Source organism: Nicotiana tomentosiformis, chromosome 4 (genome assembly GCF_000390325.3).
Source record: "Nicotiana tomentosiformis chromosome 4, ASM39032v3, whole genome shotgun sequence".
NCBI classification, from domain to species: Eukaryota; Viridiplantae; Streptophyta; class Magnoliopsida; order Solanales; family Solanaceae; genus Nicotiana; species Nicotiana tomentosiformis.
Genome location: NC_090815.1, coordinates 106,942,786 through 106,958,182, shown reverse-complemented (window position 1 = coordinate 106,958,182; position 15,397 = coordinate 106,942,786). Strand labels below are relative to the sequence as shown.

Sequence of the window (15,397 nt, the reverse complement as noted above, 5' to 3'; positions counted from 1 at the left end):
ATGCATGCATTATTTTATCTGATGCACTCTACAAAATGACCTCTAAGTGATAACTAATGTTTAATAACAAAAATGCTATCAAGCTATTAAAAATTTATTATCCTTCTAGACTTTATCGAACAATGTTGAAATTTGGTAATGTTTTATTTCCGATGACTATCCATTTTTCCAATCGTAGCATTTGGTTTGTAAATAGTAAATACTATACTTTAGCCATAGAAATTTAGAAAAAAGTAAATGTAAAATGAATCAAATCTTTCACCTTCCTTGGCTCAAGCGAAGAGAATCTGGGCAAATGAAATAGGTGTAATTATTTTCGTTTTTCACTTTAGACCAAAGTTATAATTAGAGTTGATGATATACACCTTGACATATTTAAGAATTTATGTAAGAATTAGAGTTAATTTATGTAAATATATATGAGGAAAAAGTCAAGTTACATGCAAGCCGATTCCCACACATTAAATAAAAGAGTACAAATAGTAATGAGGAAATAAATAGAGCTAGGTTAATTCAAGGGCGTTGAAAGAATTGCTAGATTCTTCTAGAATAAGTATCATCCCTTAGCATCTTTCAACATGGGCTTGCATAAAATATTCTTTATTTCTTCTTCTTTTTCCTTTTCTTCTGCTCTTGTTATTCTTCCTCCTCTCCAGTTGCAATCTCTCCATTTTCCCAAAGTTGGGCTTGAATATCTTACACGTGTCTTCTTATTAATTTAAGGGATAAGACTTGCTTAGTTAACTTAAACCTTTAATCAAGGTTAATAATTCTCTCTCCTCCCCTTTCTCTATCCTCGGTTGCGAGATAAAGAGAGAAACAAGATGCAAAGATCTTGTGTAGAATGGAACAAGTATAGCTAAACAAGATATATATTGCATGCTTGTCTTTACTGGTAAGTTTTTCTATGGTCTTATTTCTATTTAAATGCACCTTGTTATTGTTAATGAGATTTTAATGGGTATCTGATACTTCCTCTGTTCTGTTGGAATTTTCGCTTGATTTTCACACTCATGGCGTTAATTGTATCAGATTTGCACACTTATGCACAGAGAGTGTTTGATAATATGCCAAAGCCACTGATTTTCTTAAACTTTTTCTCATTTGCTCGCCTTCTCTTAGATTTTTGTTTTTCTTTCTTCTTAAATATAATTTCTTACAGAAATATGAGAAGCTGAAATTAAAACCTCTGCAAGATAATCTTCAAAGCGCCTGGTATTAGAGATTACTTTTGGTAGTTATAGCTATAAGTTTATTAGTGCACATTGATATGTAGTAAGATTTCTCCATGAAATTAGTTGTTTCCTCTATATACGCTTTTTATGTATTCTGGCTTACGTACCTTTGTACAACATCAGGTTCATATAAATGACTTTTAGTACTACCGCACTGTGCAAATTCAAGGTGTTTGATCATATGAGTGAAACCACTAACTATGTTTTATTTATATTCTTTTCAACATATTCTCCCCAACATTCTGATCTATCATTCAACAACTCAAATGCTACATTGTTAACTTCTTATTAGTTGTATCATATGTTTTACATATATGCCGTTTGTTGCCATTTGCATTTCCATTAGAATATGTCTACTATTTACCTAACTTTATTTGTGTTAACAAGAGAAATAAATATACCATATTGTTTTTTGGATTTATACCAACTTACAGATATTAATTTTGTAAAATTGTAAACTACTTGCAATACTTACAACATGTGTATCCGGAAACAAGGATACTATGGATTTGCTGTGTAGACCTTAAACGATTGAGGAACATTGAATTGTTAATAGAATTTTGTAACGTCGCAGTAGATATGCACAAATGTATCTCGGGAGAAAATAATTATTTTTGTCCCAATTAACTACGAATTAAAAGAGTTGGATAAAAAAGGCAAACACTCTATCATTATTCAAGTAATACACTCCCCTGATGTATAAATCGGGTAGAAGGCTTTGGGTTTGAGATCCAAATTTAACGATAGTATACATTCAAGTGGAAGTGGTAGAGAGGCGGGCTGAGATGTCAAGCTGAAAAATAGTGAATTTTTCAGGTTATCAAAAGATTTGAATGGTAAGCTTTAAAAGTTATTTCGGTGTTTAAATCATATTAAACTTTTTGCTATAGTGTTGTGGAACTTGAGACTGGTTTGATTATTGACTCCATATTGTGAAGCAAATAGAGAATCTGCCACAGTTCCCCTGTCTTTATTGTTGTACTTCAATACTCACTTACATGCTTCATATTGTTGGAGAAATTTTGTTTAGCTAATACTCTATTTTGGTTTTATAAGAAATGTGTTAGTCTGGCATAGCGAAGTTAAGGTCCTTTCTTTATGGCACTTTAAATATTCTATGACGAGATAAGGAGTCTTTACAGGATATATCAAACAACTTTTGTTGTGCATACTTGCTAGGCCATAATTGTTAGTATAACAATTGAGAAAGTCAAAGGAAGATGTTACATGTGAAATGCCTTACTTCCATGAGCAAACCAAAAGATTGTAAAGTGAAAGAAAGAAGTATGCATAAAGTTTATGTGAACTGTAACTCTTTAAGTACTACTTTCTGTCGATGTATCTCTTCTCATGTTACTGCAACTTTCAGATTGATAAAGTTATGTGTGCCTTTAGCTTTGACTAGATTTTTGTGTTATTCATGCGATACAACTTCTCTTCTTTCCTCTAATGCTTGAATTTTTCTTTCTTTCTTTCATTTTCATTTTTGCCTATGCAGTTGTTTACCAAATTATTTTGATATATCTTTATACAATGGAAAACAAGATTCTTAAGGGGTTTTACACAGTCCAGGCATTGTGGGGAGCCAAATTAGATTAAATTGAAGAATTCTCAAATGCGCTAAAAACTTTGGATCCAAAATTGTACATATATGTCAATTTGATGAATTCAATCAATTATCAGTTGGATCAAAAGGTACGAAAGAGTCGAAGACGAAGAGAAGGAAGAGCTGGAAACGAGAATTCACTGTTCCATTGAAAAAATGAAATCCAATTGTACACAACTAACCGATTAACTACTATTTATACTAACTGACTTCTAACTCAACCATAGTTACTATTATGTACCCTAGTTAGCTAACTATGATTTAAATAACAAACTAACTACCACTAACTACTTTGCCCTGTATCAGTACATTCCTCAACACCCCCATCAAGCTAGGTCTAATGAAAATGTTCTTTAGGCCTAGCTTGGATAGCAAGTGATCATGTTGAAGACAACCCAATCCCTTTGTCAAGAGATCAGCAGGCTGATCCACAGAAGGCAAATACACAGTCTCTACTAGCCCATGTTGCACCTTCTCACGGATGAAATGACAATCCATATCAATATGTTTAGTTCTTTAGTGAAAAATTAGGTTAGCAGTAATTTGCATAGCTGATTTACTGTCACAATAAAGTGGAACTGGCAGAGTGAGAGACCCCCCCAATTCACTGAACAAACCAACTAACCACACAATCTCTGCCACTGTTGAGGCCAAACTCCTGTACTCAGCCTCAATTGCGAGAAATAGTATTTTGCTTCTTGGATTTCCAAGAAATGAGAGAATCACTAAGTGTAACCAGATAACCAGTTACAGACCTCCTGGTATTTGGGCAATAGGCCCAATTAGCATCACAGTAGGCTTGCTACTTGGTAGAGCATGTAGATGACATAAGGATCCCTAGACCAGGATTCTTCTTCAAGTACCTGATCACTCTTAATGCAGCTTCTAAGTGTGAGGTCTTAGGAGCATGCATGAACTGGCTCAAACATTGCACTGCAAAAGAGATGTCCGGCCTAGTAATAGTCAAGCAGAGCAACCTACCAATCAATCTCTGGTAGGCTCTAGGATATGCGAGCAAAGAATCATTGTCAATACCAAATTGATGATCAAAATAAGTTGTGGTTAACTTCTGTTTCACCTCAACAGGAGCCCCTACAGGTTTTGCCCCTGCCAAACCACATCAGAGATAAGTTCAAGGGAATATTTCCTCTGATGCAACAGAATGCCTTCCTTACTCCTCGCAAACTCAATTCCCAAAAAATATTTTAGCTCCCCCAAATCTTTATTTTGAAACTTTGATGAAGTATGTCTTTAGTGTGTAATATAAGTGCAACATCATCTCCATTAATGAGTAAGTCATCCACGTATACTAGAATGATGACTATTCTCCTATTAAGATGTTTGGTGAACAAAGAATAATCAAGGTGACTTTGTTTGAAACCTGACTGAAGAAGAGCTGTGGTTAACTTGATGTTCCATTGATGCGAGGCCTGTTTAAGCCCATAAAGGGACTTGTGCAGTCGACAAACTTGTGCTTTACCTGCTGAATGTGAGAATCCCTGAGGCAGATGCATATATACTTCTTCTTCCAAATCACCTTGCAGGAAAGCATTGTACACGTCCATTTGGTGCAAGACCCAACCTTTTGCAGTTGCAATAGCAATCACAGACCTAACTGTGACCATTTTCACTACAGGTGAAAATGTTTCGTGAGAATCCAAGGCTTCCTTATGGCTATATCCTTTAGCCACCAATTGAGCCTTGAATCTTTTTATATCTCCAGAAGCTGTATACTTGATCTTATAGACCCATTTACAACCAATTGCCTTCTTTCCATGAGGTAATGTCACAACTTCCCAGTGTGATTGTCTTCTAAAGCTTGAATCTCTGCCTTCATGGCCTCAACCCATCCTTAGCTGCTTCATAATAGGATGTAGGTTCAGTTTCTGAAGAAACCTTGGTAACATAAGCTTGATATTTGGCTGAGAGACCACCATAATGCGTGACATCACGGATTGGGTATAAGCAATGATGTGTTGAACCGGACCCTCTTTGAGGTCTAATGTAATCCTTAAGCCAAATGGGAGGTCTGATGGTCCTGCCAGACTTCCTCAAATCACAAGCAAAAGGTGCCTCATTTTGTACCAAAGCATGGTTGTCAATAACTGGTGTCTGTATCTCTGAAGCAGGAAGGGAAGCCTCATCTACACTGCTGGGAATAGAAAATGTAGGATCAGATGATGTGTCATGCATCTCATGTATAGGTGTACTGTCTCCTGTAATAACATGATCGGTCTCAAGAGAACTATCACCTCTACTACTAACAAGTGACAACATGCAATCGGTGTTGGTTATAGAAGTTGTCTGAGGGAATGCTCTTTACTGTTGAAAGGGATATACATCTTCATGGAAAACTACATCCCTGCTCACAAAGATGGACCTTTGCTCAATGTTGTATAACTTGTATCCTTTTTGTGTAGGAGCATGTCCCAGAAATACTGATCTTATTGCTCGAGGACCAAATTTATCTCCCCTCACTAGATTAGTGGCAAAACATAAACATCCTAGAACTCTCATGTGAGATATAGAAGCTTGTCTGCCAAACAACACTTCAAATGGTGATTTGTTGTTTAGAACAATGAAGGGTATCCTGTTGATGATGTATACTGCTGCATCCACACATTCCCCCCAGAAATGAATAGGCAAGTGACCCTGAAACCTTATGGCCCTTGCTGTCTCCAAGATATGCCTGTGCCTTCTTTCCACCATCCCATTCTGTTGTGGGGTGTATGGACAAGAACTTTGATGCATAATTCCATGTGCTGAAAATAGTTCATTGCAATTCTGATTAAAAAATTCCGTGCCATTATCAGACCTGAAGCATTTTATCATCTTGCCAAATTGTGTTCTTACCATAATAATGAAGTGTTTGAGTACTGTAATTACATCAGATTTAAGATGCAATAGAAAAACTCCAGTCCATGTAGAACAATCATCTACAATTGTGAGAAAAAATCTCTTCCCATTATGAGTTAAGACTTTGTAAGGCCCCCGTACATCCATATGCAACAAATCAAAACAGTCTGCTGCTCTACTAGTACTTATAGGAAATGGAATTCTAGCTTGCCTTGTCAATGGACAAATATCACAATGGCTTATTCCAGTACTATTACTACAATTGAAACTAGGCAACTTCGTAATGATTGAGATTGGAACATGCCCCAACCTCCTATGCCACAACTCAGTTTCATCTCGTACTACTGTGAATGACTTAACTGGATCCTTTAGTCTTCCATGTGTATGAAGCACATAAAGTCCCTCTTCCTTCTTATCAATCTCCTTCACCTTCCCAGTAAAGAGATCCTGTAAAATACAGAATTCAGGATAAAAGGCAGCACAACACTTAAGAGCCTTTGTCAGTTGAGACACAGACAATAGGTTAAACTTGAATGCTGGCACACATAAAACACCTGTAATAGTTTCTCCTCCATTCAGTTGACAACTTCCAACATGAGATACCTTAGCTGAATCACCTGTTGGAAGCTGTACACTGCTTGCATTTCCTGTTGTCACTGTATCATGCAAAGTATTTTGGTTACCAACCATGTGATTAGTGGCCCCAGTATCTACAATCCATTTTTCATTAGACTGCTGAACATATGAAACATTACCTGCTATATGTGCACTAGCAGGAGCTTCTGAGACGTGTTTTGTTTAGCATAGTAAGGATCTGGTGATACTGCTCAGGTGTAAACACAGGTGCAAGGGCATATTGTTGTTGCCCTAACTGTTGTTGTCCTTGTCCAAGGCCTTGTTGACCATAATTTTGTGGTTTAAATGACATTCCATCGGATGAAATATGAGCATTATGGCTTGAAAGACTACTAGTCATGTTTACTTTCCTCTTTGACTTAAAATCCATAGGGTAGCCATTCAACTTGTAACAATTCGCCTTTAGGTTCCCTTTCATGTTGCAATATTCACACCTCATCAACTTGTAGCAACCATTCCTTGTGTGCCCTTTCATGTTACAATAATCACACTCCAAATTGTAATTTTTCTTCATCTTTTGTCCCATCTTTGATGTATACAAGGTTGTGGGATCTGAAGAATCAGAGATATGAACTATTACCAGCTACAATTTTTTGACTTTCATCTTGTTGAATCATTGCTTAAGCTTGATTAACAACGGACATTTTAGACTTCATGAGAATTTGACTGCGTGCTTGACTGTAATTATCATTAAGTCCCATTAGAAATTGCGACAATCGCTGATATTGTTGATGATCAAAATTTTTTTTAGACTTATCACAGCAAGTTGGGGGTGGCATTATTGAATCGTATTCATCCCAAAGGTCCTTCAGTTTAGAGTAATACACAGACACAATAGACGTTCCTTGAGTCAATGTAAAAATCTCTGTGTGAAGATAATACATGCGTGAAGCATTCACCTTGTCAAAGCGCTCACGCAGGTCAGCCCAGATTGCACATGCATTTGAGCGAAACAGAACACCGCTTAACAGATCGCGACTTACATTATGCATAATACAGGATTTTAGTATAGCATTACAACGGTCCCATATGTTAGCATACTTATCTCTATAGGTGTCGCGTGTATTAGCTCCATCAATAAATCCCAATTTATTGCGAGTCAATAGCGAAACCTCCATAGCTTGACTCCACAATGTGTAATTTTCCATTCCAATCAACTAGAAACCCAATGACAATGCTCCAGGTGTGTCGGATGGATGCAAATAGAGAGGATGATTGTGATCAATCACAATCGAGCTTTGATCAGTGACTTCATCAACCGCCATTGGAGAAAATTAGGGTTTTGAGCAAAAACAAAACAGAGGTTCGATGAATCTCTCGTTCTTCAACAAAATCACAGTGAAGAACCCTAGATTCAATCGATTATCTACTCTGATACCATGCAATTTGATGAATTCAATCAATTATCAGTTGGATCAAAAGGTACGAAAGAGTCGAAGACGAAGAGAAGGAAGAGCTGGAAACGAGAATTCACTGAGCACCTAATTTTTGACTATATTTAAAAATTTTATCACTTTTTTTAGTATTTAAATAGTTTTAAATTTAATTTTGATATTTTAACTTTTATACTATTTTTATTAGTAGGCTTTATTAGAGAATATGTAATATTTTTAACAAAGTCTATTACATAGAGGGCGGAAGAATTTATTTGAATCACGGACCAAATCTAATAAAATTACTTCCTACCTTCCCTACACTATTTCTTTGTCCCATCACCCACCTACTACACTATTCACATGTTACATCTCACTCCCTTTTTACTATTCCCTTGTCCCATCACTCACCTACTACACTATTCACGTGTCACTATTCCTTGCCCCATGGTTCATTTTCAACACTCCTCCTCTCATCTTTTCTTATTATATGTACACACAAAAAAAAAGAAAAGAAGAGGGGATTACCTCCTTCTTCCCCAGCACAAAACGCACAAAATCTCCATTAACACCTACCTCTAAATCAGCCTTAAACTACCCTCAAAATCCAGTACCCTTTTAGCTATAAAAATCAACTGAAACTACCCCCAAAACATAGCAAAAAATAGCAACGAATCTCACCCTGAATTCCAGCAAAAAGCAGCCCGAAATTATAGCAAAAGCTGCCCAAAAATGTAGCAAAACAGCTGCAAAACCTACATCCATTAACGCCAATTTTCAGCTTCAAAACTACCGCAAAAATACATTGATTCTCCCTCCAAAAACTAGCTCGCAAACATCACAAAACCAGTAGGAAAAAGCCACTCTTGGCCGCTAAAATCTGAGTGAAAACAGTCCGGGAAAATTCCCCGACGAGGTCTTGGTTCGAGGTTCCGGCGTACGGTTAGTTACGAGTTGACGACGAAGGTCTCATTTTTGTTTCTGGATCTCTTTACTTTGAACAAGATTATGTACGAGTAGGAGATTTTTTCGTATCAATATATTTGAAAACCGTTGCATGTTCAAGGTCCGTTTCCATGTTCTTATCAATATTTCCATTAAAATTTCATGTTTTGGATTATCGGTGTGATTATGTGGTGTGTTTAACTGTTGAATCAATGTGAAAGTCTGAGTGGTTTATTGCTCTCTGCTTCATCAACGACAAATGCTACTGTGTTTTGAATCAATCTTACACTAAGTGCATATCTTGTTTAATAGTTATTCTTGTTAAGTGGGGTTCTTATGGCTTTATGTTAAGTGTGAGTATTAATCATGAATTGGAAAAGTCAAATGAGCTATTGTTTGATTTGGTAGAGATCACGTTGGAGTTTAGTAGGCTTTCACTTTATTCCATTAATTTTCTTAAGTATAGATAAAGTAGAATGAATAAGTAGGATTTATTTTCTTGTCACATTATCAGACCTATACCCGGCATAATTGATACCTCTAGTAATCTTTAATAATCAATCTTACCTTTTTCGTAATTCTACCCCGTAACCTTTGAGCCTCGCAATAATCCCAAACTTAGCAAATAATTAAACAACTTTGAATAACGTAGTGTGCTTTAGGTGTGGCCAATAAATCAAAATCCAAAAAAATATTTTTTGTGTTTTTAAAAAAAAATCAATTTTTTAAAAAAAAAAGTATTTCATTCGAAGATTCCAAAAAACAAAAGGCAAAAAAAAAATCTGTCTTTAGAAGTTTTATTTCAACAAAAAAAAAAATCCAAAAAAAGAAATCCGAAATATTTTTCCTTGCTAGCAACTTTTATGGGATTAATTGTATATGAGTAAAAAAAAGCGTTATTTTATTTTATTTTATTCCCGATTTGCCCGAACTATGGCTGTCCAACGGGATGGGACAGAATTAACGGGATGGGATGGGACGGGACGACATTTAGTCGGGACGGTGGCGGAACGGGACGAAACGGGACGGGACAAACGGTAGTCCCATCCCGTCCCGCTAACAAACGGGACGGGACGGGATGGGACGGGACGGACGGTAGGCCCATCCCGTCCCGCTAACAAACGGGACGAGACGGAACGCGTTCGCGGGCCTTAAGTGTCGTTTTAAAAAAAAAATTTATTTAAGCATTGAGTTTGGAAACCGTTATTCTTTTGACAATTACTAAGTTTTTAAAGTTTGCAACAACTAGTTTTTTGAGTTATTTAATAAACTTAAAAATTAAACGGAAATTAGGAAACTTAGTAGAGAATTATAAAATATTAAAACAAAAGACTTGTAATGAAATATTCTAGTAATTATAAATTTATAATAGAGTTATAATTTATTTAATATAATTTCAAGCCCCTAAGTAACTAAGTAAGAGTGTAAGACAATTCATAAAAACAATTCAACACTTAGAGCCTTTTATTTTATTAATAGAACTTTCAAATCTCACATACAAATATAATTCTTTTGAATAGCACCTAATCTACGGCTCTACGCAGCCACCTTCTAGGAAGGGTTCTATTTGAACTAGGTCTCTTAGTAGCCAATTACAAATTATCATACTAATATTTGTAAGCTCCTATATAACTTCGTTGTAAGTTGTAACTTATCTATAATTTCTCTCGGACATTGTTCTTGAATTGGCAATGTTGATTGATGTTCCATGAGTTCCATGTCGTCATAGCTCCTGGTGCTAAGTATCTCATTGTATTCTTCTTCTTCCTTAGTTTCACCACTTGGTGTTTCCATAGATTTATATTTATCAAACATTGATCTAACATAAGAATATATGTTAGCTTGACAGTCTTCGAGAGATGGTTGTTCATTTTGTTGAAATGTTAAATTCTCATAAATTTTACGAACAAGTCCATTTGCACCTCTTAATTTTAAAGATGGGTTAAGTATAGTAGAAATTAAATAAACTTGGGGAATAGGGAAAAAATACTTTTTAAATTTTGCAATCATTTCATTAATGGTCGGTGCATAAGTTGGATTAATTTTACAATAATTTCATTAAGCTAGTTGTTGTAGTTGTGTTAGCACTTAGCAGAAGCATTATCTAAGGTGATAGTTAAAACTTTATCAATGAGTCCATAAAAATAAATAATTTATAGAACAGTAGTTGCAATATATGCTCCATTGTATCTTGAATCAACAAATTTATAACCAATAATACGTTTTTGTATGTTCTAGTGATGATCAACCCAATGACATGTAACAGTTAAATAATCGCAACCATTAGGACTATGACCTATATCAGATGTGATAGGCACTTTACAATCTAAGTAAAACAATACACAACGAATATACTGAAGATATTCGGTTTGAAATTTAAAAACATCATTTCTAACAGTGGTCTTAGGAAAACCTTCAAAAACAGGATTATAAGTTTTTTGTATATAATGCACAAAAAATAGGACGCGGGATAGGCGGGACGGGACGGAACGGGACAGGATGGGACGGGACAGGCGGGACAGGCGAGACGGGACGGGATGAGACGGGACGAAATGGGACGGGACAAACGGGACGAAATGGCCATCCCGTCCCATCCCGTGTCCCGTTTAACATGGGCCCATCCCGTTTAGAATTAAGCGGGATGGGACGGGATGGGACGGGATGGGACGCGGGACGGGACCGGGACGTCGGACGTCCCGTCCCGTTGGACAGCCTTAGCCCGAACTACGCAAGATCTGATTCATGCGGCGTCATGATACGTAGGCAATCCCCATCGGATTCGATCATAGCCATAAATAAATTGAGTAAAAAATAAATCAAAAAAATGAAATTGAGTGAAAACGAAAAGAGTGACAGAAAATAACAGAGAAAAAAAAGGAGTAAAAACAACAAAAACAAAAAAGGAAAAAAAAGAGAGCCCCCGAGATGGAATCAGTTCACCCTTGTTGGTGAATCATACTCGAGCTTGTTCTAAAGCTAGTCATGCTAGGTCTACTGCAGCTAATAGTCCCGAACAGGCCAAACTCCAAGTCCCCCTTGCACCGGGCTAATACTAGATGTGAATACCACTCTAGAGCAGTGTGGCATGATACATAAGACTGTTGGACTCTTAAGAGAGCAGTGGAAGACCTCATCGATGTCAAGGCAATAATGCTTAGGGATAAAGAGGCCCCTAATATGATGAACAATCCTTTGCATGTTCACACCAATAGGCCAGTTGTCGGAATGATCCGTGAAGATGAGGAATTTGATCCGGCACTGAAGGACATTACATCCATTGCCGAGACAAAAGAAAAGCAAAAAGAAACGATCGCCAAACCTGAAAGTCCCCCATTAAATGGGAGACTCTGTAGCCAGTCTTGCTATCCTTTTTGTATCCAGATTATTTCAAGATGTAATCCGGATGTTTTACATTATTGTCTTACTTTCCGATGAAAACCCTTCTATTTTTAAAATTCAAAAAAAAAATTAATTAAATGAAATTAATATTTCATTGTCTAGGAATGTCTCTTTTCTTAATCTTGTCACCTTTCTCATTCTCTTTTCAATTCTGTTAATACAGATTTTAATAACATGACATGCTTGCGGACTTCATGCCCACATCCTAAAACGCCGCCAGACCTCGAAATAATGAATCAAGAAGCAGAATGTGTTGAAGATAAGGCTTGTGAGAAAATAAGCAAAGAAGTGGAACACTAGGCCTAAGCCAAGATCCAAATGAAATTGGAAGAAGTTGAAATTCCCTCTCTTTGGATCATTGTTGAAGCCGAGATTGAGGATAAGGATTGGGTCAAGAACCGGTTTGGAACAATTGACTATGATTGATGAAAAACATATGGCAACAGTTTTCCACGGACAGTTGTACCAACAAAGAATGGCCCGTGCCTACAACAAGAAAGTGCGGCCCAGAAAATTCGAAGAAAATGTCTCCGAGACAACTGTCTATACAGATGGGAAAGATCCATACATTGTAACAAGATTACTGCCAAAAGAGAGCGTTGTATTTGGGAGATATCAAAGGAAATGTCTCAGAGACAACTGTCTATATAGACACGGTCAAAAGGTATTATGTTTGACCCTTTTACGTATCTTTAATGTTTTCTGATTGGGATGACGAAGGCTTTCATTCTCGCTACCCAAACACTATCAACCCTTTGCAAACCCTTTTGAGCCGATTACTTTTCTTTGATTACCCTCTTTGGATCCTGGAAGTTTTATGAAACAAAAAAGAGAAAATAAAATATTAAAAAAATGAAAAAAAGAAAAGAAAATCAAAACAAAGTGAATCGAACTGCGTTCGACTTGATTCCGAAAGGATACGTAGGTAGCTTCTCTCTGGGGTTCAGTCATACCAAAATAAAAATCAACATTCCCCCAAAATTTGAAACTGGGCAGGTGTTACAATGGTTCGACGATGGTTTTGCCTGAGAGGTTCCAAAGTTGTAATTCAATCCAAATCCTTTTTACCCAAATCTTTTTCAAGTCCTTCCGATCAATCAACGAAAATGTTCAAGAATTGGAGGATACAATCACTTGGATCTGATGCCACAAAAATGAGAGAGTCTTATTGGTGAAAACCCTCACGGGCACCATAGGACGATGACGAGCAAAGAAAATGAAAATGAGAGAGTCTTGTTAGTGAAAACCCGCTATAAGGCGATGGTGAGAAGAGAAATGAGAGAGATTAGCTGGTGAAAACCTGCAAAGGGCACTACTGATCGAAAAGAGGATCTTCACAGCCATTGGTATTGACAGTCCTGGGCAAGGTTTCTAGGTTTCGAGGCAAAAGTTGTGATGAATTTCTAAGAGTCGGACGGTTTACACAGATCAGGTATCAAGTCCAAAAGGCATGTCATGTTCATTGAAGTCCGCATGTACTCTAGATAAGTCCTTCTTTCCTTCCCCTAAAGGGATACCTCTTGTCTAAATTCATTGTCCATTCCATTGTTTGTTTTTCTTTGAATCCCTTTCGGTCTAACTCTGTTCCAAAACTAAGGCAAAGAAGGGATAGCAAGACTGATTTAAATGACTCCGGTTTGATACAAGCTAATATGCAAAAAAGGCACCTAGGCTCGGCAGGGGCATCAAGTTGACCCTGACTGGCCATGGCGGCCGATGCTTCGAAATCAAAAACTCTTCTAAGGATGAAATCAAATTGAAAGTGCCTACAAGGGCAAAATGAAGTTGAAATGGTTAAGTCCCAAGTGGCTAACCGTTTTGGCAAAGTTTGAAAAGCCAAAGGTTCCCCAATGCTCTGAAATTGAAAGTGTTGAGGAAAGAAGTCGAAAGTGAAATGCCACAAAGTCAAAATAAAGTTGAAAAGGTTAAGTCACATGCGGCCAACCGTGGTATTCAGGAAATCATCATAAAAAAAGATGGGCACAAAGCCAAGCTGCCAAAGATATCAAGATCACAAACCGACCACCACTTCTAAAACTCACAATTTTTCTTTGTTTGCAAGCAGGAACAAAGAAGTGCAGAATGGCGATTCCTAAAGAACGAATGTCACCAAAGGTGAGTTTCACAAAATCTCTATTTTTCTTTTATTTTCAGCATGCATCACTATTATGGATTATTTTCGTAGCTTAACCCAGGTAGAGCCTATTCGCCTAGGGCGATCCAGCTCATAGTTCCGGGTAGAAGTACTCTTCGCTCAGGTTGCTTTTCGTAGCTTAACCCAGGTAGAAACTTTTTGCCTAGAGGGATCCATCTCATAGTTCCGGGTAGAAGTACTCTTCGCCCATGCTGGGTTTTTTTCCGTAGCTTAACCCAGGTAAAACCTTTTCGCCTAGGGGGATCCAGCTCATAGGTCCGGGTAGAAGTACTCTTCGCTCAGGATATTTTACGTAGCTTAACCCAGGTAGAACCTTTTCGCCTAGGGGGATCCAGCTCATAGTTCCGGGTAGAAGTACTCTTCGATCAGGATGTTTTACGTAGCTTAACCGAGGTAGAACCTTTTCGCCTAGGGGGATCCAGCTCATAGTTCCGGGTAGAAGTACTCTTCGCTCAGGATGTTTTACGTAGCTTAACCCAGGTAGAACATTTTCGCCTAGGGGGATCCAGCTCATATTTCCGGGTAGAAGTGCTCTTCGTCCATGCTTGCTTTTCATAGTTTAACCCAGGTAGAACCTTTCCGCCTAAGGGGATCCATCTCATAGTTTCGGGTAGAAGTACTCTTCGCTCAGGATGTTTTACGTAGCTTAACCGAGGTAGAACCTTTTCGCCTAGGGGGATTCAGCTCATATTTCCGGGTAGAAGTACTCTTTGCCCAGGCTTGCTTTTCGTCACTTAACCCTGGTAGAACTTTTTCGCCTAGGGGGATCCAGCTCATAGGTCCGGGTAGAAGTACTCTTCGCTCCCGTTGTTTTTCGTAGCTTAACCCAGGTAGAACCTTTTCGCCTGGGGGGATCCAGCTCATAGTTCCGGGAAGAAGTACTCTTCGCCCATGCTTGTTTTTTGTAGCTTAACCCAGGTTGAACCTTTTCGCCTAGGGGGATCCAGCTCATAGTTCCGGGTAGAAGTACTCTTCGCTCAGGTTGCTTTTCGTAGCTTAACCCAGGTAGAACCTTTTCGCCTAGGGGCATCCAGCTCATAGTTCCGGGTAGAAGTACTCTTCACCCAAGCTTGTTTTTCGTAGCTTAACCGAGGTAGAACCTTTTTGCATAGGAGGATCCAACTCATAGTTCCGGGTAGAAGTACTCTTCGCCCAAGCTTGTTTTTCGTAGCTTAACCCGGGTAGAACCTTT

The 15,397-nt window shown here is 37.8% G+C and overlaps 1 protein-coding gene and 1 long non-coding RNA gene across 2 annotated transcripts; one reads left to right on the top strand and one right to left on the bottom strand.

The window, feature by feature from the left end:
* The first annotated feature begins 580 nt into the window (after positions 1 to 580).
* LOC117279204 (uncharacterized) lies at positions 581 to 3,128 on the top strand. The gene is made up of 2 exons (XR_004509619.2): positions 581 to 895; positions 2,734 to 3,128. It is a non-coding gene; the product is annotated as an uncharacterized lncRNA (long non-coding RNA).
* A 3,825-nt stretch (positions 3,129 to 6,953) lies between these two features.
* On the bottom strand, positions 6,954 to 8,471 carry LOC138910298 (uncharacterized). Its single transcript, XM_070201527.1, has 3 exons — positions 8,388 to 8,471; positions 8,235 to 8,300; positions 6,954 to 7,490 (listed from the first exon to the last, which is right to left on the bottom strand). The coding sequence occupies exons 1-3, from the start codon at positions 8,469 to 8,471 to the stop codon at positions 6,954 to 6,956; spliced, it is 687 nt and encodes a 228-aa protein (XP_070057628.1).
* Positions 8,472 to 15,397: the final 6,926 nt, after the last annotated feature.

Excerpts from the sequence above, each read along its gene's own strand:
- LOC138910298 (XM_070201527.1), bottom strand. The coding sequence starts at position 8,471 with ATGGATGTAGGTTTTGCAGCTGTTTTGCTACATTTTTGGGCAGCTTTT. Across the intron at positions 8,301-8,387 it reads GCTTTTTGCTGGAATTCAGG|TTTAAGGCTGATTTAGAGGT; the intron begins GTGAGATTCGTT and ends TTTTGAGGGTAG. Across the intron at positions 7,491-8,234 it reads TTGTGCTGGGGAAGAAGGAG|TTGATTGGAATGGAAAATTA; the intron begins GTAATCCCCTCT and ends TTGGGTTTCTAG.